Genomic DNA, 23389 nt, shown 5'->3' on the forward strand with positions numbered 1-23389 from the left:
CAATTCGCAACCTCACCACTAGATGCCGCTAAGATTTACCTACTGCACCTTTAATATTTAGACCACTTCTATTGTTGATTGCCATCAGGATTGCCATCAGAGTTCCAACCTACCAAAAAGTGTTTATAAAACAATTGCCTACCCTACCTTTAAACTACAACCATAATTAAAAGCACTTTGCAAGATAAATTCTATTTTGGTGTCCAAGCACAGATTTGTACTTGTACATTTCATTTTCTGCCCATAAGTGTCTGAGACTGTAACTCTAGAGATCTCAGACTTTAATTTTAACTTTAAAGATTTTCTACAGGCTAACTACATCTTTTTGATGGTGTAGTGAACACTTGCTGTGTGTATTACAGACACGCCCCCACAGCGGCAGCACACTATAGTGGTGTGTGTGTGTGTGTGTGTGTGTGTGTGTGTGTTCAGTGGGGTTCTTCTACGCCAGTGGACACGTGCCATATGGGGCCGGTCGGTTCTGGCTCGGATCGTCGGTCTCGTGCAGAGCCCGCGGTCACGTGATCCCCACCGCAGCTGAAGGAGAGCGGACAGCGATTCAAGGAGAACGTCTCATTCACCCGTCTTTATTTGACAGCATGCACTTCATAGAGAGTCGAAACAATATTTCCAAAGCTATGCATTAACCCGCTCGTGTGACGTGTGTGCTGCAGATGATGTGTCGCGTATGAATATGATGCGCTTTATCCTAGACTGCCTGCGGCCGGCACGAGCGCGCGCTGCAGCCGCTGCCAGGTACGCGAGCGCATGATCCTTATCGTTATGCATGTAAGCAGCTGCACGCAGTCTTAGTCTTAAAATGCGATTTAACCGACATCCTTGAAAATACATCACCTTGCACGTCGAGGTTAATTACGTACTGAAATAATAATGCCATAATGTGTGCATGCACTGTGATTCATCACCCTGACATCATACGTATGGATTGCATAATCTTGAACGTATGTCTGCAGTGATCTTGTGTTTATATCTATGCGCTTAAATCGGAGCCGTGGAAATCATACTGCGGAAGTATTGGCTTTTCAGTTTGATTTATTACGTGATTTATTGTTTCAGGGACACGGAGCTTCAGGCTCAGGGTATAGACTCTCCAGACGATAACGAAATCAAGGTACTGTGTTATTTTCTGCTCTAGACAGACACTGTAGGTAGACTGCACTGATGAGCACTAGCTATAATTCACTGACACTTAGTGCTTCTCTGCGTCTGAAACGCGCATCTATCAGCGCATATTTAGGCTACTCTTGGTGGAGAGCCATTCGTTGCTATTTGTTTTGCATGGAAAAACAATGTGATGATGATTCTACATTTTTAACCGGGATATCCCAATATTCTCAAAATAAAAGTTCCATGCCATTCTTCTTCATTCGTGTGTTAGTGTTGGAGATCAGCAACATGTGTGATACCATGAGATCATAAATGAATGTTGTAACGGGCTAAAGACACCCCTTAAGAAAGATGAGCCATGTGATATGATATGGCACATTGATACCAGTTGAAGTAAAAAGCCACTGATAGTGATTTAAATACGTTACCTAAAATAATATATTTTGAGAAATTGGGTTTATGTTTGTTCAAAACATATCAGCAACAGTTGTTTTATTTTGATGAATAAAATAATAATTCATTCAAAACGTACACACGTAATAAAATAAGTGTTTTATTGCCACCACTGTCATTAAAATAGGTTATAAATACATTTTTAAAATACAGTAAAAAGTAATTAAACAAAATTAGGTTCTGGAAGCTTTTTATATATGCCGGACACCAATCCCATGATAATTTAATATGGAATTACTAACACTAAATTCAATATTTTAACAAAAACACACACACACACACACGCACATATATATGACTTCAAATCAATATATGACTTCAAACTCAAGGTATGTGCCGAACCAATATTTTTGTGTACTGTTACACTCCTAGTAACCTGAGAGCTACATTATGCATTAAAAAGTTTAAATCATGGACCTACATTTCTCTCTCAGAGAATGTGTGTTTGTCAGTTATTTGAGAATTGTTTAAAAACACTCTGTTTGTAATAGAATTCTGTGTCAAATTCAGACCGGTTTTCACAGCACTTTTGGGGAGAGAACATATCAACTTGTGGTAACACTTTTTTTTATAGTGTCCTTGTTACACATGTTATATGCACAGTAATAACTACAAATTATTCATAATTACATGCAATTTACCCTAAACCAAACCATAATCCTTAACCTAATCCTATAGGAACTACATGTTGTTAATTATTAATACGTCATAATTACACTGTAACACGGACACCTTAAAATAAAGAGTAACTTGTTTTGCGCTAGAGTAGACTTTGGGTACACCCAAGTTTTTTGACAAGTTGTAGGAAGTTGGAAAAACTTTCTCTCATAATCTGCACAAAAAGTCATAGGACTTATGTGATAGAAGATGGCATACAGTACGACTGTTATCAATGATATGAGTTTAGTGATTTAGATCAGGTTAACTCGTGATATATCCTCAGGGTCTGAAGGATGAGGTGCATATGGAAGAGGAGACTCTTCAGACGGTCAAGGCCTTGTGCCGTAACACACAGGAGAGCATGGAGAAGCTGGAAGAGAGGAAGACACAGCTGAAGGAAGAGCTGAAGGTGATCTATGACCTCCAGAAACAGGAGAGGGAAGTGGTAAGCAAATGTTTAAATGATTTCTGACCACAGAAAGTCATTCTACTCACCCCTCAAATCATTTTCATTGTCAGTCTACAGCACACGTGTCTAACTCCGCTCCTGGAAAGCCACTGTCCTGCAGAGTTTAGCTCCAGCCAACTCCAACAAGTTTGAACAACACCTAAAGACCTGGATTAGCTGTGTTTCATTAGGGTTGGAGCTGAACTCTGCAGAACAGACTGGTTGCCCACTGAAGCTAAGCAGGGCTGAGCCTGGTCAGTACCTCGATGGGAAACTCCTGGGAAAACCAGGTTGCTGCTGGAAGAGGTGTTAGTGAGGCCAGCAGGAGGCGCTCACCCTGTGGTCTGTGTGGGTCCTAACGCCCCAGTATAGTGACGGGGACACTATACTGTCAAAGAGCACTGTCCTTCGGATGAGACGTTAAACCGAGGTCCTGACTCTCTGTGGTCATAAAAAATCCAAGGATGTCCTTCCAAAGAGTAGGGGTGTAACCCCGGCATCCTGGCCAAATCTGCCCAGTGGCCTCTGTCCATCATGGCCTCCTAATCATCCCCATATACTGATTGGCTTCATCATTGTCTCCTCTCCACCAGTAAGCTGGTGTGTGGTGGGCGTTCTGGCGCACTATGGCTGCCGTCGCATCATCCAGGTGATGTTGCACATTGGTGGTGGTTGAGGAGATTCCCCCTTCTATGTTAAGCGCTGAGTGCCCAGAAAAGAGCTATACAAATGTAACAAATTATTATTATTATTATTAACAGTGTTAAACATCCCTGGATTACAGGCCAGTGCAGTGAAACCAAGGCTGCGTTTACACTGGTACAAAAAAAATAAAAAAAATTACACATTGAACCACTTCCAAATGTTGTTTTAAATCAGATACACATCCGATATCTGGACATCTGACCTGCGTCTAAACGTGTATATCCGATTCCCCTCGGATTCCAAGCCACCGCAAGTCGACAGCGACACGGTTCCCACAAAGATCGCTTTTTAATGTCATATCATGAAGCAGATGTGCCTGTATGTGCCCCCCCCCCCCCCCCTTTTTTCTGAAGTGAAAACTTTATAGTTAACTCTTTCCCCGCCAGCGTTTTTTTTTAAAGTTGCCAGCCACCGCCAGCAATTTTGATAATTTTCACCAAATTTCCAAGGCCCACCGAAATTATTATTATGTATGAATATCTGAACATGCAATATTGCATATATAAAAAGAAAAAACAGAGTCCCTGGTTTAAAAAAAAAAAGGTTCGCTACTGAAAGCTTCATTTTAGGCTATTTCTCAGCCATTTTTTTGTAAAAAAAAAAAAAAAATCAGCTGTTTTAGTGAACAGCTTCACTATTACATACTGACACACGCAGGTAATTCAAACTCGTTAATTCCTTCAAATTCATTCCAAAAAAATTACTGTGCTTCTAAACCAACAAATAAACATTACCACTATTTTCCGGTCTATATCTGTTCAGTAAGATTTTGCACTGCAAACATCCATGACAGATTTGAACAATCCACCCGATTGGCCATGATTGAATAATAAAATAATTTTAGTAAAGCCATTCAAAACTCGAGGGTCAACCATGTCGCATAATAAAGCGATCAACAACAGAATCATTTTGGGCGTGGATTAATGTAAACACAGATATCGGATAGCAGTCGTGTCTAACGTGAGTGTAAACTGGCAGGACAAAACCTTGGATATGATCCAATTATAAGATCAGATCTGTCCATTAAGACTTGCCGTGTAAACGCAGGCCAGGAGGGGTGTGATGTCAGCTCTTCTTGGTTGATTAAAGACAGAAACATTACTGCGTTCTGAACCATTGGCGGAGTCGTGCTGGCTGGAAGGCCGGCCAAGAGAGCACTGCAGTAGACCAATCTTGAAATTGTAAGAGCTTGGATGAATAAGATGGGAGTACTTAAAAAGAAAGGCCGACTTGGCGATGTTTTTGTTAATGTTTCGCTTAATGCAGATACTCCAGTTTTCTGAAGCTATATGATTAGAGATTGACCCATTACACAACTGATACACTTTTTTACTGGGGACATCTGGCGGGTCTCTAATGTCATTACAGCACAGTGTGCTCACAGGTAAAGTTAGTTATTTAATGCATATTTTAGTGCTTTTATCCAAAGCGACTTACAAAAGAGGGACAAAAGCAATTCATTAGAGAGCCAAAAATATTTGTAATATACAATGCAAGGTTTATTTGACAATTAGGAAGCAAGCTAGAGAAGAGGAGAAATGCTGTGTCTTCAGCTGCTTCTTGAAAACATCGTAACTAATTAAGTCCCTGTTTCGGAACAAAACAAACTATCTATGGGTGTGAAAACGTCCTAAAACGCACTTTTTTTCTTTCTTTGTTTTACTGTTTTACTATTCTGCTTATTGATTCCAATTCTCATTGATTCCCAGTTTCGAAATAAGCTAATTAGCAATAGCAAAAAAAAAAGTACATCTTAACAAAGTTCAAAAATTTTAATCAAATGTAAAATAACACTACATAGTTTTCTTTTTTATATAAAATATAAATGAATCCTTATTAAAGTTATGCAGTCAAGATCATTGAGAGATTTTCTTTTGTTCTTTGATTAACATTAATGACATAGACGGCAGCAGGTTTATTAGGCTGCTGTCACTTTAAGACCTAACGCACGGATCCAATATACTGTTACACATCCGTTTTCTTTCTCAACTGTTTACGTTCATTTAAGACAAAACCGACTGTGTAAATTTTGAGGATATTTTGACATAATTTGTGCGAATTGAGTTTTCTTTCATGTCTTATTGCTCTTGAATGGTTTAAAACCACATTAAAATGCACACACAGGAAATCGATAAGCGAAATCAAAATCAAGTATCCGATTCCTGAACTTAAGTATCCAATTCCAGAATTGGAATCAATTTTCGTTTCTCAACCCTAATTGTGAATGAACAACAAGGCGTTGCTCATTCACTGACCATAGCTGGTGGGAGGGAGCATATATTGGCGGAGTGAAGTGAGGTAAGGAGGTGTTGTTCCAGTGGTAGTTCTGAAAGCCTTAAATTTGATTCTGGCCACAACTGAGAGCCAGTGGGGTGAAGTCAGGATGGGTGTGACATGGGTTCTCTTCGGCTGATTGAAGACCAGACATACTGCCACGTTCTGGATCACCTGCAGAGGTGTAGTCGTGCTGACTGGAAGGCCTCCCAGCAGAACATCGCAGTTGTCCAGTCTTGAAATGACAAGAGCTTGGACGAGGAGCTTTACCCCATGTCCTGACAGCAAGGGTCTGATTTGTGGACCTGCATGTCCATTGCCGTTGTTATTGTTACAGTGTTGTTATTGACCATTGGGAGGCAATATAGGCATGGGGATAAGTAGCAAGTTGGTTCGGGTTAGTAACTGGGAAGATTTGAAAGGTAACAATTACCTTTGGGTGGCAGTACAGAGAAGGTGATTTTGAACACCGGGTTGTATTCATGTTTTGTGTGTACATGCTGGACCTTGTTTGAAGAAGTGATGACAATAGGACAGTGGTGGTGTGTCTTTGAATATTTTTGGAGAATAAAGGAAGGCACTGAGCAATATTAAGGAATTTGAATTTATTGAAGTTAATTCATATAGTCATACGCCCACTCCCAAGTCACCTCTGGCTTTACTGAAAAGGCATTACTCATGGTTTTAAAACAATGGTAACTTACTAGAAATACTGCAGTATCCATTTAGTAACCATAATTGTGATTGCTATGGTTTTACTACAAATACTATGTATTGTTCATTTTTGTAGGTTAGAGTAGGGGTTTGGTGTGGAGTTTCTTTTGTATGCGCAAATACAGTTTACACAGAAAAACACAATATACATATTGCAGTGACGGCCATATACTGTATGTTAGTATTAGAATTTGGGATACAAATACAGTTGACCACAATTTACACCAGGTTTGGGGTACAAATAATACGTCACTAAAATATAGTCTTAGGCCGTGTGTCCACCAAAGCGTTTTTCCACGCGCCTGGCGTATGTTTTCAATTGTTTTCAATGGGAGCGCCCCGTTTTTTAAACGCCATGAGCATAACGAGGCGCTGAGCGTTTTTTTTCACGCTGAAGCGCCGAGCGCCCGGCGTTTTTTACTGGTCGCCGAGAGTTGAAAAATGTTCAACTTTGGATAAAACGCAGCGCTCATCACTGTCAATTTTTACCCAGCCGTCCAATCACAGTGGAGGAGGGGCGGGACTAATACCACACCGACCAACTGTCACAACATTCTTTCTGTACAACAACGACATCAACCAGCAGAGCTAACCGAACAAAATGGATGAAAAATTAATTTTTAGTATGAAAAAAATTATCTGCGAAATCAGTTACAAGTAAACTGTGCTGCGGATATTCTGTATCATAGCAACGAAACGTCTCAACGGAAAAAACGCTGTGTTTCCAAAACGCTCTCAAGCGCCCACAGCTCGGCGTCTTCAGCAGAGCGTCTAGCGTTTTCAGCTGGCTAAAAACGCTTTGGTGGACACACGGCCTTAAGTCGCTGCCATCTGTTTGTGTGTTTCCCTGTGTGTGTGTGTGCAGTTGCAGTGCCTGCAGGAGGAGCAGCAGGACTTGGAGCAGACAGTACAGCAGTACGACACCGAGCTGTGTGCTGCGGCTGAAGACCTGCTCCAGATCCAGCGGGAAGTGGCGTATGCCAAAGCACACGCAGAAAGCCTGCATGAACAGATCTCTCCGCTGCAGGACGTGTTCGAGGAGATCGTAGAGGTCCTAGTTCAGTCACCATGGTCTTAGTCTTTTGCATAGTTTTGGTACCAGTTCAAATAGACACTTCACATAATTAATTAACTAAGTGAAATTATGCTTTGGTATACAGTTTTATAAATTTAGAGTCTAGCTTTGCTACATCTCTTTTCTACATCTAAGGACTCAAAATAAACAGGAACACAGCAAATATATGTACGGTATATAAAAATGTTGGTTTTGCTATACCAATATATAGAGGCAATCACTCAAACAAAAATTAGAACAATTTAAAATGGTCAAGCCACATTTATTGGACCATTTGAGATGGATTGACCCATCATTGATATTGCTCATGATTCTCAAAGTGCAATCTCTTAATTGTTTACAATGTGTACATTTAATGTGATTAAATTTTTATTTTTTTGTTGATTAGGTTAAAAAGAAGCTGGGTGAGCTGGTTGCTGGCCTCATAACAGGTGAAAGTGCAATGACTGAGATGACAGAAGATGCTGATTGTGTGGGTTTGGACCAGGAGTTGGTTGGAAAAGTGGATGTTGTAGAAAGCGAGTGTGATCATGTCTACTGTGAGAAGATCGTGTCCAAACAGGAGAGAGAGGAAGTAGATTATGTTGAGCAGGAGAGCACCCCAGAGGAGCTTGATAAAATGCAGTATTCAGCGGAGAACTTGGTATGTCCATTGGCATTCAATGTGGTCCTAGTTGTTTATAAGTTTGAACTCATGATCTGTTATCGATTACAGAAGAGCAGTGGCTCGTCGTCTTTTACTGAGATCACACTGACGGAGGTCAAAGAGGAGGATGTTATGTTCAGGTCAACCACTCCACAGGTAGGACACACATACACTGAGCTTGTACCTGCTGTTTTGCATTGTTGTGACATTTGTTCAGTCAGTTTTACTTTTGCCATTTAATTCATATTCAGATCTGTTGATTGCCTTAACCCTCTGGGGACCAGAGTGTTTTTGGGGCCCTTGGGATGTTTTGACATGCACTGACATTTGTGCTTTTTTCAGTTATTTATAAACATGTTAATGGCAAAGGTGTAAATTCACTCTATATAGCACAAACTTGGCTACCATGAGATCTGAGCAACATGTATGTACATGTTTGTATTTTTAATAGAATAATGTTTATGCGTGGTTATTGAAAAAAATAAAAATGAAAGTTGCTGAAATAAGACCACAAAACACATATTGATTATTTCTTCACAAGACTTTTGAAAATTGTATCACATAGCCTAGAATATTTGCTCCAAAACTATGTGAGAATCATCCTGACTACTCATTCAGATAAGTCAATAAAGTCTTTTACATTTTTAATGACGTGTTTTGTTTGAGAAAGCTTTATGCAGGAGGCTTGATCTCTCATTAATATGTATGGCATTCCACACCTGAGAAAGACAAAGACCCTCCCATAATGGCCCTATTAGGTGCTATCAGGCCATATCATTACAGGAGCCTTGCACAAAGAATGAGGAGATTTAAAAAAGAATGGCTTTTAGATTGTTTGGATATTATAAGGAAAATACAGGGTGCATACGTCTGGACACTTCTATCACACACCCTTCACCATATAGACATGGTTTTATTTCAGTTCAAAGTTAGAGTTGGAAACATCTTGAAAAGAAAATTGTCTTTCTCCATAAATGTCTTAGTTTGATCATACATATTTCAAAGTTGAGGATTCATTATTTTGATATAGCTTGAACAAACACTATAACATCTTAGTTGATTAGTTTATTGACAAAACATACTATATATTTAACATATGAGCAGAAACTCCTAAAAAAGCTTATTTGATGTCTATTTTAGAGTAAAAACTTTATCCAAAACGAGTCAACGAAATGTTGTCTGTTATTTAGTCTGTAACAGTGCGTATCTGTGCGTTCATTCATTCATTCACACACACACACACAAACTGTGTGACACAAACATGATTCACATTTAACAGTATGCTATTTTTCCGTTTACAGACACTACGTTATTCTATATCGCGATTAGAACAAAGCACTTGCAAAAAACACTTACTTCTCAGCTGAATCTGTTCATCCTCGAAGTGAAAATAACCCAGTGGTAAATGTCCCAGGATTGTTCCACATATAGCCGCGCAAGACGACAGTAGATTAATCTGACTAAAAAATAATGTGTGTTTTCAGAGTTTATGGGCGTTAACGCGTCTCAATGTGTTGCTTCACATATTTGCGTTTGAATAGCGCGTGCTCTCCGTGGGCGTGTCACATTACCACAGATAATCAGCTGAGAGAACGATAATGAGATGGGCTGACACGTCTCTCTTTTTATATAGATGACATAAACGGAGAATAATAATTTTAGTTTTGAATCGGATCATTTAAAAGTACAAACTCAAATGATTTAAAAGATATATTGCTTATGGCTGGGTGAATAGTATTAGCTGAGTTGTGTTGAAGATTAGAGACGTGCTCCAGAAAAAAAGTTCACGGTGACCGAGAGGCAGAACGCACACCCTGTTTATTTTCTTTATTTTACAAAAGCACAATATTTTATTTCGATTGTATGTGGGCACATAAAAAAGTAGACATTTAACAGATTATTTTCTCATATTTCTTAACTCTATATGAACAGAAATGATGGTAGTACTTTAAGTCTATTTTTCTGCTATGTGAAAAAAAACGAGCAAAACGCGCCGGCGCGTTTCTGGTCCCCAGAGGGTTAAAAGTGCATTGCTTGTTTAATTGTTTTCAAACTGCAGTTCGCATTCATACAATGTAAGTATTTCTAGAGCACATTTCTAGAGCAAACGTCACAAAGTGCTGTACATCCAAATATAAAAAAGAAAACAAACAATCAGATAAAAAAACTGAGTAATACAAAACTATTTTGACAAAAGTAATTTTTAAAAGTGTCCACAGATCTTAAGTCTATAAGGAGAGCATTCCACAATTTGGGAGCAACAACCTCAAAGGCACAGTCATCTTTAAGGCCCGTTCACACCAAGAACGATAACTATGAAGATAACTATTAGCGTCCACACCAGAGGACGTTATTGTTCTATTTATTCTAAGCGCACGCTTGTCTGTCACTTTAAATGCTCTTTAAAGCAGGATGGATTCTGATTGGCTGTCAGTGTTTTTATTGTTCATCAGCTGGATAAAATCGTTCTGAAAGTGATTCCAATGATATTGTTTCTCTGTGCCGTTATCGTTATAGCTGTGGTGTGAACTCTGCTATTATTTAATTTTGTATATCAAATATCAAATATTTTAACAACATATGTAGTTTCATCCATATTACCCCCCAACCCCCCGTGTCACTTTTTTTGCAGATGAACGCTTGTTGCCTTAAATCTGCTTAGCACCCTGTGCCACAATGTAGTCATAATCGCTGTTTCCAGTTTATTCAGCTTTCCAATGAGTGCAGCAGTGTTTCTCTAATTGTATTGTAGTTTTCATAGAGAGCTTTTGTGGAGTCGGCCCTACAGCTCCATCTTGTGGCACACAGATTTAAAAGTCAAACTAATGTGAATGTCACTGTCATGAATATCCGATTCCAGCGATGAGTGGATGCACTGCAAAAGGTATAAAGGGATTGTAAAAAATCGAAAAAGGATGTGAACTCCTCACAGCAATCATCTATGCTGTTGACACCAACAAGATTCAAAGAATGACCAGCACAGGGCATGTAGTGAATTAAATGGTTTTGCATTTTCAGGTGCGCTTGAATTAGGTGCGTTATATTTACCGGACATATTGCTCGCATTATCATAGCTTTTCCACGGCAATTTGACAAGTCCAATCCCAAGTCTCGCACCATTTTTAGTACACACTCAGGAGGTTTTCACCTCAAATACAAGAAATCCTTCAACTACTTTGCCCTCAGCACTATCAAATCTAAAAATAAATGTCAATTGGTCTACATGAGAAAGATCTGGTGTTGAATCTACAATTACAGAGAAATATTTGGCCTGTTGGATTTCAGCTGCTATGATGTTCTTAGTTCCCTTTCGTAGTCACTCCGAGTTACGTCGGATGACGGAGAATGGGGGTTTCGCCAGAAAGCCTATCACCTTCGAGTATTAAAAAACGAGCCTATGGCAATGAAATGCCATGGGTCTGCGGAATTTGCATAATGTATCTCCGCCCCACCGCGTGGGTATTTAAGGAGAGACACCTGCAACAGCAGATCATGTTTTCGCTTCGGAGCCAAGAGCATCTCTTCACTCCACAAGCCAAATCCTGAGTTTTCTCAGTGACTACATCTCTTCGAGACGAGCGAACTCTCCGGTGTTGGTGTGACGGCGGTATCCAGCGAGTTTCACATTGCCTGCGAGCTGAGCAGTGGTCTGCCAGTCTGTGTGTTCTCCCTGGTCGCTTCAACATCCGCGGAGTTTTTCCTCTCACTAAAGAGCTGCACGCGGCACGTCTTTTTAAAGACGCGTCTTTCTAAAGACGATCTGCCCGTGTTTTTCTGAGTGTGGTATTCTGATAGATTCAGCTGATGGGCGCGAGCGCTGTTTTGAGTGTTTGGGCTTTGATCGCGCTCAGACAGCGCTCGTGGGTGTGTCACGTTCTCTCACTGGGAACGTGACCATCGCAATGTAACGGTCGAGACTCGATGAGCTCAATGAGTGAGAGTCCCCTCATCCACACCCCGATCTCTTTTTCTCCACGTGAGATAATACTTTGGCTGGTGGCCAGGGTGACCTAAGACGGCAGGTTTGGAACTCTCCTCCAATGCCTGTAGGTTCGTGTCTACTCCGGTGGCGGGGACCTATAGAGCTGCGGGGCAGGCTGCCACCTCACTGCGTGCTATTGCCATCCTCCTGGGTGTTCAATGACATGCACGAGGGTAGGGCTGATTCAGGGCTCATCCTTGAGCTGCCTGCCGTCACCGGCCTTGCTCTCCGAGCGACGTAGGTGACCGCACGCTCCCTGAGTCAGGTGATGTCCACGTAGGTGGTCAGACACCTCTGGCTAACCTGGTTGATGTGCGCGAGGCTGAGTGATTTCGTTTCCTCAACTCCCCCATATCCCAGGCTGGCCTCTTCGGCGGCGCGGTCGAGGACTCTGCCCAACAGTTCTCGGCCGCCCAGAAGTGGACTGTGGCTATTTTGTCTGACCCCGCGGCTTTGCTGCCTCCAGCTGCCGGCTCAGACGCCTCCGTCCGCTTGCTGCCGAATGCGCCCCCTCCTGCGACTTCCGCCCCCTCCCGCCCGGCCCCCAGCAGCACCGGGCCGCGCCGTGGAGGTGGTCGCAGGAGGGCGCCCCTGCCCGTACCGGTCCCGCAGCCCCGCCAAGGCCAGGCTTGCGGCACTCCCGTTACGTGCAGCTCAGATGTGGGTTGCAGTTCTTCAGGGAGTGGTTGCAGGGCCACTCCTTCCCCCGGTGGAGGGCTGGGGGAGAATCTTTCTAAACCAAAGAGCTGCATCCCATCTCTGAGCCCTCAGAGGGCCGGACGACAGTGCGCGACGCTCCCGGGCCTTGCCGCTCTCGTCCCCCTCTGTCTCTGAGGGCGCGGATGACAGTGTGTGCCGTCTCCGGACCACACCACTCTCGTCCCCCTCTGTCGCCAGACCCCTGGCAGAGCAGACCCCCGTGGAACGCTGGTCCTTCCCTGGTCTCCTCTGTCAGGACGCGGAGCATGACCGTGCCCCCGCACCGGGCCGCTATGCCACCCACGCCTGGGCCGGTCACTCCGCTTCGCTGCCCCTCCGGGGGGACGTCTGTCGTTCGGATATTTCCGCTGGTTCAGTTCTTGGGAGCTTGGTTAGAGCTTCCTCGCCCGAACTATCAGGCTCGGCTATGCGATCCAATTCGCACGGTCTCCTCCCCGCTTCAGGGGAGTCCGTTTACTTTGGTCGGTGGCAATGCCCCTATCATGAGAGCGGAGGTTGCCACCCTACTGGCGAAGGGTGCAATCGAGACTGTCCCTCCAGCCGAAATGAGGTCAGGGTTTTACAGCCGTACTTCATTGTCCCCAAGAAGACCGGTGGGTTACGGCTAATCCTGGATCTGCGCGTCTTGAACCGCTCCCTTCTCAGGCTGCCGTTCAGGATGCTCACGACCAAACGCATTTTCGAATGCGTGCGGCCACAGGATTGGTTTGCAGATAGACCTGAAGGACGCCTACTTTCATGTCTCCATTTTACCTCGACACAGACCGTTTCTTCGGTTTGCTTTCGAGGGGCAGGCATACCAGTACGCGGTTCTCCCATTCGGGTTGGCTCTGTCTCCTCGCGTCTTTACGAAGGTCGTCGAGGCAGCCCTTGTTCCCCTACGCGAACACGGGGTTCGCATCCTGAATTATCTCGACGACTGGCTAATATTAGCTCACTCTCGAGATCAGGTTTGCGAACACAGAGACCTTGTGCTCCGGCACCTAGCCCGTCTGGGCCTTTGGGTCAACTGGGAGAAGAGCAAACTTTGCCCCGTGCAGAGGATCTCTTTTCTCGGTATGGAGATAGACTCGGTCGCCATGTCCGCGCAGCTTACGAGCGAGCGCGCACACTCACTGCTGACTTGTCTTCGACAGTTCGAGGGCAAGAGTGCGGTCCCACTGAAACTTTTTCAGAGGCTCCTGGGGCATATGGCATCTGCAGCCGCGGTAACGCCACTCGGATTGCTTCATATGAGACCGCTTCAGCTGTGGCTTCGCGATCGGGTCCCGAGGTGGGCATGGCATCGCGGTACGCTCAGAGTTCCAATAACTCCGACCTGCCGTCAGACCTTCACCCTGTGGCGGAACCTCCGCTTTCTACGGGCCGGAGTTCCCCTAGAACGAGTTTCCAGGCATGTTGTCGTCTCCACAGATGCCTCTGCCACGGGCTGGGGCGCCATGTGCAATGGACATGCAGCCGCGGGCTCCTGGACAGGACCCCAGCGCCTCATGCATGTCAATTGCCTCGAGTTGCTGGCAGTACGCCTTGCCCTGCACCGCTTCCACGCTCAGCTCCAGGGTCAACACGTACTTTTCCGTTCGGACAATACCGCGACAGTAGCGTACATCAACCATCAGGGTGGTCTACGCTCTCGCCGTATGTCGCAACTCGCACGCCACCTCCTCTTATGGAGTCAGAAGCACCTGAGGTCCCTTCATGCTATTTACATTCCAGGAGTGCGGAACCTTGCAGCCAACGAGCTGTCACGGCTCCGGCCAACCTCTGGCGAATGGCGACTCCATCCCCAGTCGGTCCAGCTGATATGGGACCAGTTCGGGGACGCACAGATAGATCTGTTTGCCTCCCACGACTCATCCCATTGCGCCCTGTATTACTCCCTGACCGAGGGCACGCTCGGCACGGATGCACTGGCGCACAGCTGGCCGCAGGGCCTACGCAAGTATGCGTTTCCCCCAGTGAACCTTCTCGCACGTACTCTGTGCAAGATCAAGGAGGACGAGGAGCAGGTCATATTGGTCGCCCCATACTGGCCCACCAAGACCTGGTTCTCCGAACTGATACTCCTCGCGACAGCACCTCCTTGGCCAATTCCTCTGAGGAAGGACCTCCTTTCTCAGAGACGGGGCACCCTATGGCACCCTAGTCCCGATCTTTGGAGACTCCACGTGTGGCTCCTGGACGGGACGAGGCAGGTTTGAGTACCCTGCCACCAGCGGTGGCGGCTACCATCACTTCCGCTAGAGCATCGTCCACGAGACATGTCTATGCGTTGAAGTGGAACCTCTTCGTTAACTGGTGCTCTTCTTGCCGAGAAGACCCCAGGAGATGCTCGATCAGTGTTGTGCTTTCCTTCCTGCAAGATGGGTTGGAGCGAAGGCTGTCTCCCTCCACCCTGAAGGTGTATGTGGCCGCTATCGCCGCATATCATGAAGCAGTTGAAGGTAAGTCTCTTGGAAAACACGACCTGATCATCAGGTTCCTGAGAGGAGCGAGGAGACTGAATCCTCCTCGCCCTCCTCTCGTTCCCTCTTGGGACCTCTCAGTGGTCTTAAATGCCCTGCAGAGGGCTCCCTTTGAGCCTCTGCAATCAGCTGAGCTTAAGATCCTGTCAATGAAGACAGCGCTCCTGGTTGCGTTGGCCTCCATCAAGAGGGTAGGGGACCTGCACGCATTCTCCGTTGACGAAGCGTGCCTGGAGTTCGGGCCCGGTCACTCTCACGTGATCCTGAGACCCCGGCCTGGATATGTGCCCAAGGTTCCCACCACTCCCTTCCGGGACCAGGTGGTGAACCTGCATGCGCTGCCCCGGGAGGAGGCAGACCCAGCCTTGACACTGCTCTGTCCAGTACGCGCACTCCGTGCTTACGTACCAGGACGCAGTGTTTCAGGACCTCAGACCAGCTCTTTGTCTGTTATGGTGGGAAGCTGAAGGGAAAGGCTCTCTCCAAACAAAGGTTGTCTCACTGGATAGTGGACGCCATTGCTTTGGCATACCAGCAGCAAGGTCGGCCATGCCCCCTTGGTGTGACCGCCCACTCCACCCGGAGTGTGGCGTCCTCTTGGGCTTTAGCGCGTGGTGCCTCGCTGACAGACATCTGCAGAGCTGCAGGCTGGGCGACACCTAACACATTCACCAGATTTTACAATCTCCGAGTGGAGCCAGTCTCCTCCCGTGTACTGTCTTTTTCAAGCTAACACGGGAACCGTTAGGTGTCTTCGCTTGCTCGCCACTCCACTCCACGGACTGGATACGTGCGATATTTCCTCAGGTAGCCTTCTTCTCTGAAGCCCTGAGTTCCTCCAGCCCTGTTGACGCTGGCGCCAGTGTCTATTGCCTGTGCGTCGGCTAGGTGCCTCCGTGTGCATGGTTCCTCCTCCGAGCAACCCCCACATGTGTATTTCCACTGTAAGCCTCTTTGAGCATGTGTCTTTCCCTCGGCAAGCCACCTTGCCACTCCTGGAGTTGAAAGTAGATGCCACCCTACGGGCTGGTCACTCCAGTGTTCCTCCATATGTAGCCCCCTCGGGCCATATGTGTATTCTTAAGTCCTCCCTACGGGTAGGCATGCTGCGGCATATCTCCCCTGAGATATGCTTCCCAGTGTACCTTGGTATTACTGTGTTAAGTAGGACTCCTTCGTCCGTGCCTATATCACGACAGGGAGGTCAGACTTCGCAGGGCACTGGAAGACAGCTGTGAAGGTGGCGTGATTACACGGGGACCCCCATTCTCCGTCATCCGACGTAACTCGGAGTGACTACGAAAGGGAACGTCTCGGTTACGGATGTAACCCTCGTTCCCTGAGTAGTCACTCCGAGTTACGTCTCCGTGCCACTTCCGCTGTACCGCTGGGTCGACGCCTGAGTTCAGTCTCGGCTGAGTCTCAGTTCCCAGTTTTTCGTCATGCCCTCAGAATGCCCCTTTTCTCACAAAAACTTGACAACAGCTACTAAATGCCTCAAGACCTCCTTCCAATAGTTGTATCTCTTTTTCTCTATCTGCCGGCAAATCGAAGCATCCACTGTAGATACAGTACGTGTTTGGCTCTGTTAAAGTCTTAAAGTTAGATACAGTTCGATTTCATGAACTGGTTCAGCGGTTACTCTTGCTCAAAAGTCTGAAGCATAGCCTGAAGCCCTACAGAAACTTGCCAAATCATTGGCTGATGGAGCTAAAGCACCACTATAATAGCTGCACCCTTAGTGTGCACTAACAGGCTAGTTGTATGAGAAACTCCAGATAAAACCTTCTTAGCAGGAGCCAAACCAGGTCATAAAACAAAGCAACCAGTCGCCATAGAACTAGACCCATAAAGACACGACACTCCTAGCAGAGTGGGCTCGAATAACCAGAGCCGAAGGTAATCTACATGCCTTATAAGCTTCAGATATTGCATCTTACATCCGATTCAGATCAATTTGATTAACTGGGTCAACTGGTTACTCATGCTCAAAAGAACAATTCGTTAAAGAATCGCCATGGGGGTGACCGCATGCCCCCCTGATGGTTTAAATAGGACATCACCGGCATGTTGTCCTTCCATATCAGGACGTGCTGGCCTGAATATCTGGGAGGAGGAATCTGACATTGCTTCTATTTACAGATGTCATTTACCACGTCCTTTCAATCTTCAATCGGCCCTCGACCATCGCATACAAAGGTGCATCCATGCATTTTGTAAATGTGTGAGGAAACAGTCCAAACAGGAGGACGTAGAACTGGGTGTCTAGTGATTTTACACAGCAAAGCTTGTTGACTGGTATCCCGCAGCTTTGTCGTTCTCGACTGCTAGAGGTGCACACTGAAATATAAATAGATACTTTTCTTGTGTGTGGCTGCTGCATGTCATTGACCAATCGGAGATGACATTATTCACAACCACTTTGTTCAGCAATGCTCAGATTAAGGAAAAACAAAGTGTAAAAAACAGCGAGTAACTATAAAATGCACTCTAAACGAATCTTTGAAAAAAAATCAGTTTTTACTAAATCAGTTGTAAAACTGAACAAGAAATGTTTTTTTTTTTCTGATATGGGCACTTATGGTTTCTCTCTTGAAACAGTCTGATTCTTCTGATATGGAGAAGGAAGACTTTGAGATTATTCAACCTAGTCAAGCAACAAACAGACAGTTTGACTTCTTCCATCCAAACCCCTTCACTTATGGTGAGTGATTGTTATGGCATGATTGTTTCTGGATTGTACATTTACATGTGTCTCACAACTTATTATTTTTTTTAAATAATTTCCAGGTGATGTATTTGGAGAAGACCATTTTCCAAAGGTTGATGTGACAGGTTGGTAACTTTGTTTAAAACCTGACTTTTTTCCTGTAATGATGTGTACATATTTAAAACAACGTTTTGAGTAAGTTTTATTTAAACTGCACAATAACAAAAATGCATTAGTGTTAGGGAATCTTCTTTAAAGCTATCTTCCAATGCTACCAACTAATTTAAGGAGCTAATATAGTTACACTGCAGTTACTTTACTACAGTCATTTTTGCAATCAGAACAGTTTTTATAAGCTACAAAACAATAAGGAACTCAATTAGGATGAGAGCATTAAACTAGAACAAACTAATTTACTAAAAATGTCTAATAAAAAAAAGAGTAACAATGTAATCTATGTAACAGAATCAAGTTTATTATGTCAAATATATCACTACAATGGATAATAATGGGGCTTTTCACACTACTTAACCATGAGTTATCTTTTAGGAAAGAAAAAAAAATCACATTAATTTTAAAAGGGTTATAACCGTTACGAAATCCTGCTCCCTGATATACTTCAAGTAAAATCGAAGAATGACCTGATGTGACGTCATTTTAAACCAAATCAGGCCAAAACGAACTTTGTTTGGAGTTTGTTTTGGGAGTTCGAAACAGTTTGCCAAAGCAAACCTTCCGGAAAAGTTCGCTATGGCTGGTAAACACCTTTGTACTACCATTGGTCAGGTTTTTTTTTTTTTTTTACCCCTAAGCAAGGAACGAACAAGAACTTCGCCTTGAGTATATCGGGGCCTTAACACTGCTTTTGTGGGGTAGCTCCACATTGCTGTTCCAAAGTGTGATGATTCTTACATTTATGGTGAAAACTTACAAACTGGGTATAGACAGAAATATAAGAGCCCAAATGATGAGTGTAACATAGTATGTTGTAATGGGAAGGAGGCGGGAACCGGCGAACATTCAAAAGACTTTAATAAATAAATAAACAAATAACAAAATGAAAGTACAGGCAGCAGTCCCTCACGGATGACTTACATTTTACATTTTACAAACATGCGTACAGTTTACAAATGTACCGTGCAAAACTTGAATTCCCAGGATTAATTACTATCCCAGGGAAAAGAATGAAGTGAGTGGAAAAGGATAACCCAGGATTCCGTTAACCCAAGATTTTAGAAAAACCCAAGGTTAACGATTTTAAGTGTGAAAAGCCCAAATTCTGCACAGGCATATCTACTGTACATGAGAGCAGGTTTGATTATCACCTTTGTTTGCTCTGCTGTATAACTGCATGTGCAATACAATTTAACTTAGAAATCACAGATACTTGTTTAAAAAATGTGCTTGTTACTGTAAAAGTTACACTGCTTTGAAAAGAATTTAGCTGATGATAAATGGGTATACGTTTGTTGCACTGCTACTTTTAGTTAGCTATTTCCCAACACAGAAATGCACTAATTGCAGAGAATAAGAGAGTCAATCCATTCTCAGACAGTGACTAATATGGTGCTGTTTTTCTCAGAGCAATTACCAAGGGACCCGTTTAAAGGCACAGACCCTTTTGCCTCTGACACTCTCCTGGTTAACATGCCAGAGGAAAAGCATTGTCAGGATGACTTCATCACTGCAGAGAACAGTCTTCTAGACACTGTACACTATCCTCTCCAGTCCTCTGTAAAAGACTATGGTACCTTTAACACTCCCATCAACATGCCACTAGTTGCTGACTTCAAACAGTCCACTGGAGAGCTTGATTGTGTGTCCATGTCCACTGAAAATAGGAGTCTTGAATCTTGCAGTGATGCCAATTCTGGTGTACAAATAAATGCCACACAAGACCAAAATCACGATGCTGTGCAACCAGATCTATCAAAAGAAGCTCAGTTCAATGAAGAGTGTGTCCATGAATCTGGCTCTAGTCACAGTTCTACAGTGTTTAATTCTTTTGATGCCGATTCCAGTATATTTGCTGAAGCTGAAGAGTTGGAGGACAGAGTTGAAGTTCAGGATGGATCCAGTTTTATTAAAAGAGCTAACTCACTGTGTGGTCTACAGAGAATCATTGCAGGGTCCTATACTGGGTTTCCTCTAAGTCCGTGTGACCCTGAGCCGCTCCCAGGCATAAGTGATATTGAGAAGATTTTTGAACATCATATCTCTTCTGAACAAAATGCTGTATTTGACAAAGATTGTTCTCATTCAGAACTTGGAAATACTGAGAGTTACTCCACCGATCATAGTCCAGGTCCTCTGTGTGAACAGTTGCATGATATAAATAGTAATGCCTCTACTTCTCCTTCCATTTGTGATCCTCAACCCTCTGCTTTAGATGTGAATGACTACAAATATGGAGATATGTACTTTTTCACTGTGAGACTAGATCCTGGTAGCCCTGAACTACCTAATCATAGCCCAGTTTGTCCTGAGCCAAATGAAATAAAGAAAGATGAGTCCCACGAGCAGTTGCCTTGGAAGGATCCTGCTTTGAGCCCTGAATTCAATGATATAGATGAATTTGAATGTTGCAGTCCAAAGCCTGAAGACACAGAACAACACAGCCAGATTACAGAACAGAATGACCAGAACAATTTTGAGAATGTGGAGCAGGAGATCACGACAAACAGTGACCCTCCTAAATGTAATGAAGTATTAGGGTCTGATTCTGAGAGGGCGGATTTACATATTCCATGTCTTACATTTGAGGATTCAGATGCTTGCCAAAGCCTGTCTAATTCAGAGTGGAATGACCAATGGAAGGCAAATCTCACTGCAGCTGAACATGTTCCTGATACATCATTCCTGGATAAAGATATTAGTACACCAAATTCTCCAGTTCAAGACCTCTTTTGTCTGCAAAGTAAGACAGATGCATCAGCTACTGACCAGGTTTATGTCTGTGAGCAACTCGTCCCCGAATCCAGTAGTTCACAACAGCACAGCCCGTCTTGCTCTGAAACCTTGGCCATGAGTAAATTCGAACTCCAGTATTTTGACCCATTCAGTCCCATACCCGCTGAGCCAGTTGATTGTGTATCTGAATTAGAAGAATTCATGAATGTTGTTCATGAAGCTCCAAGACTAGATTCTGGTTATCATGAAGTTGATACCCCTGCCCCTTTTAGTCCAGAACCTACTTTCAAAAGGAAATGTAGCATTGACCTTCAAGGCCAAGGTTTGGAAACCAGTAAGCAGAGCAACTCTGAAATCCATGTCCCTGATCCATTCAGTCCTGAATCAGTTGATACAGGGATATTTGACTCAGAAACAGAAAACTGTGATTCTGGTAATATTATTACAAAGTGTCACTTCTTCAGTCCTCAACAAGTTTATACAGAGTTAAATAATCCAGAGGACAAGCAGATGTCTTTCATCAATACTGTGTCCTGTGAAATGCTAAGTGATCATCTCAGTGGATCCGAACTTGATGATTGTTACCCCTTTGGTTCTTGCCCATCTAATGAGGAGAGCTATGCTTATAGTAGTGAGGAAAATGTAATTACTGGACCCATCCGAGATGGATCTGATGTTTCTGGACAATACAAACCTAGCTCCATCGTGTCAAATGCTAGTCATTTTAATCAAGTAATCCACAGCGGTTTTGAATGGAGTACCTCTGAAATGAGCCTTCCCAACCCTGAGGCATTTGACCCAATGAAAAACAACTTTTTTGATGTTAATACAACTGATGTTGGCTCATTTGTGACCAACATAAGCCAAGAAGCTGAAGAGGCTACACATTGTGCTGGAAAAGTCACTAAAAAGGCTGACCTTACTGAAATTGACTATTTCTGTACTGAGCTCAGTAAAATGGTATCCTCAAGTTCATCTGATTCTGTTCAACAAAGTGTTGCTGAGATGTTATTTGGCTCGGATCCGGACACCTCAAGCTTTTACCCCTGGGATTTTGAAAAGCAGCAACACAGTTGTTAGTTTTCACTCACCATGTGCTTTAATCAATCTAATTAAATCAGATTTGCATTTACATTTGACTTTATCATGGTTATATCCAGTCCAAAAAAAAAAAAAAAAAAAGTGTAAATGTGTTTGTAAATGTGAAAATGTCTAACCTTGGACTGCAAATTGGCGGTCAACCTCATGTGTCTCACTTTTGTAGTTACATTTCTAATTTCTGTTTAGTTACAGTTATGTAGTGTTTACATTATTTATTTATTTGTTTATTTATTTTTTCAAACGCCAATAATAATCAAATACTAACTGCTGATATGTAGCATAATAAATATGTAACATTTTAAACGTCCTCTGCTGGACTTTGGAGTTATGTCCATTCAACGTGAATTTCCCATGGCATGCTTAGTAAATGGACAGATGAGGAACAAAAGCTTCCATTTTAAGGGAACTTCGACACTGCGTCATTACGTTAACGCTATGGGAACGTCTTGTCTGAATCACGTGTGCACACATGCCAATCCCTTTGGCCACAGATGAAGTCAAGTGACACTATACGCACCCCATGGTTTGGGTCCTGTGTCTGTTGAGGCAGCATGGCGACTCAGATCATAGGGTTTGCTGATGGAGCTGCTGGATGAGCCTAAAACAGGCGCTGGCCTTTCTCTTGCTCTTTCCATAGACTCAGAGGGTCCCGTTCTGGACTTGGAAGCTCGCTTTGTGATTTCTTCCGGTCTGGACAAGGACCTGCCTTCTATGGGGTCCTCTATAATGATATCCGCATTTGCTGTTGTGTGTAGATCAGTGTCGGAAATGGGGACTGTGTTGGAATTGAGACACTTTCTCCCAGATCTCAGTATGGCGGTGTCGGTTATAATGTTCCTAAAGCATCAACGCAATGACCCAGTGTTCCCTCGATAGGGAACGTCTCAGGGTTACTAATGTAACCCGGTTCCCTGAGGTGGGAACGAGATGCTGCATCGTGTTGCCATGCTGTATTCAGGCACCATTTTATAGATGCAAGTGACATACTGTCTAACGTCTTCTGACTTCATCCATGGTGCGTGTGTACACTTGATTCCCTACAGAGGACAAAGCAAGTATAGAAGACAGATGGATGGTTTCCTACTGAATTAACTGATTTTTAAAAATACTAACTGAAAGAAAAGTGTGTTATGGCACTAAATGTCTGTTTACATGTCATAATATAAATTAAATGTGACTAGCTGTTGCAAAATTGATCACATTACAAGCTTGGAAAATGTATAACTTATGAAAACCGGAGTAATAAGAAATACTGTATCCTCATTTTCATTTTGAATTATATATACATTTTGCACACAGAATTTGAAATTCTTTCAGACAGTGTGGACAATATCTAGGTCTAGAAGATAAATCACCTAAAAAAAAACACATCTCTTGAGGGATTTAAAAGTGTGTTTC

At 43.6% G+C, this 23389-nt stretch overlaps 1 protein-coding gene across 1 annotated transcript; it reads left to right on the top strand.

Moving 5' to 3' along the window:
* The first annotated feature begins 414 nt into the window (after positions 1-414).
* Positions 415-22298, top strand: si:ch73-140j24.4 (uncharacterized). The gene is made up of 9 exons (XM_056265625.1): positions 415-756; positions 1078-1132; positions 2525-2686; positions 7248-7433; positions 7846-8100; positions 8173-8259; positions 17872-17974; positions 18061-18105; positions 19563-22298. The coding sequence occupies exons 1-9, from the start codon at positions 689-691 to the stop codon at positions 21968-21970; spliced, it is 3369 nt and encodes a 1122-aa protein (XP_056121600.1). The 5' UTR covers positions 415-688; the 3' UTR covers positions 21971-22298.
* The last annotated feature ends 1091 nt before the right edge of the window (positions 22299-23389 follow it).

The sequence above is a fragment of the Rhinichthys klamathensis genome, unplaced genomic scaffold (genome assembly GCF_029890125.1).
Source record: "Rhinichthys klamathensis goyatoka isolate OS25496 unplaced genomic scaffold, OSU_Roscu_1.1 h1tg000011l_1, whole genome shotgun sequence".
Classification (NCBI taxonomy): Eukaryota; Metazoa; Chordata; class Actinopteri; order Cypriniformes; family Leuciscidae; genus Rhinichthys; species Rhinichthys klamathensis.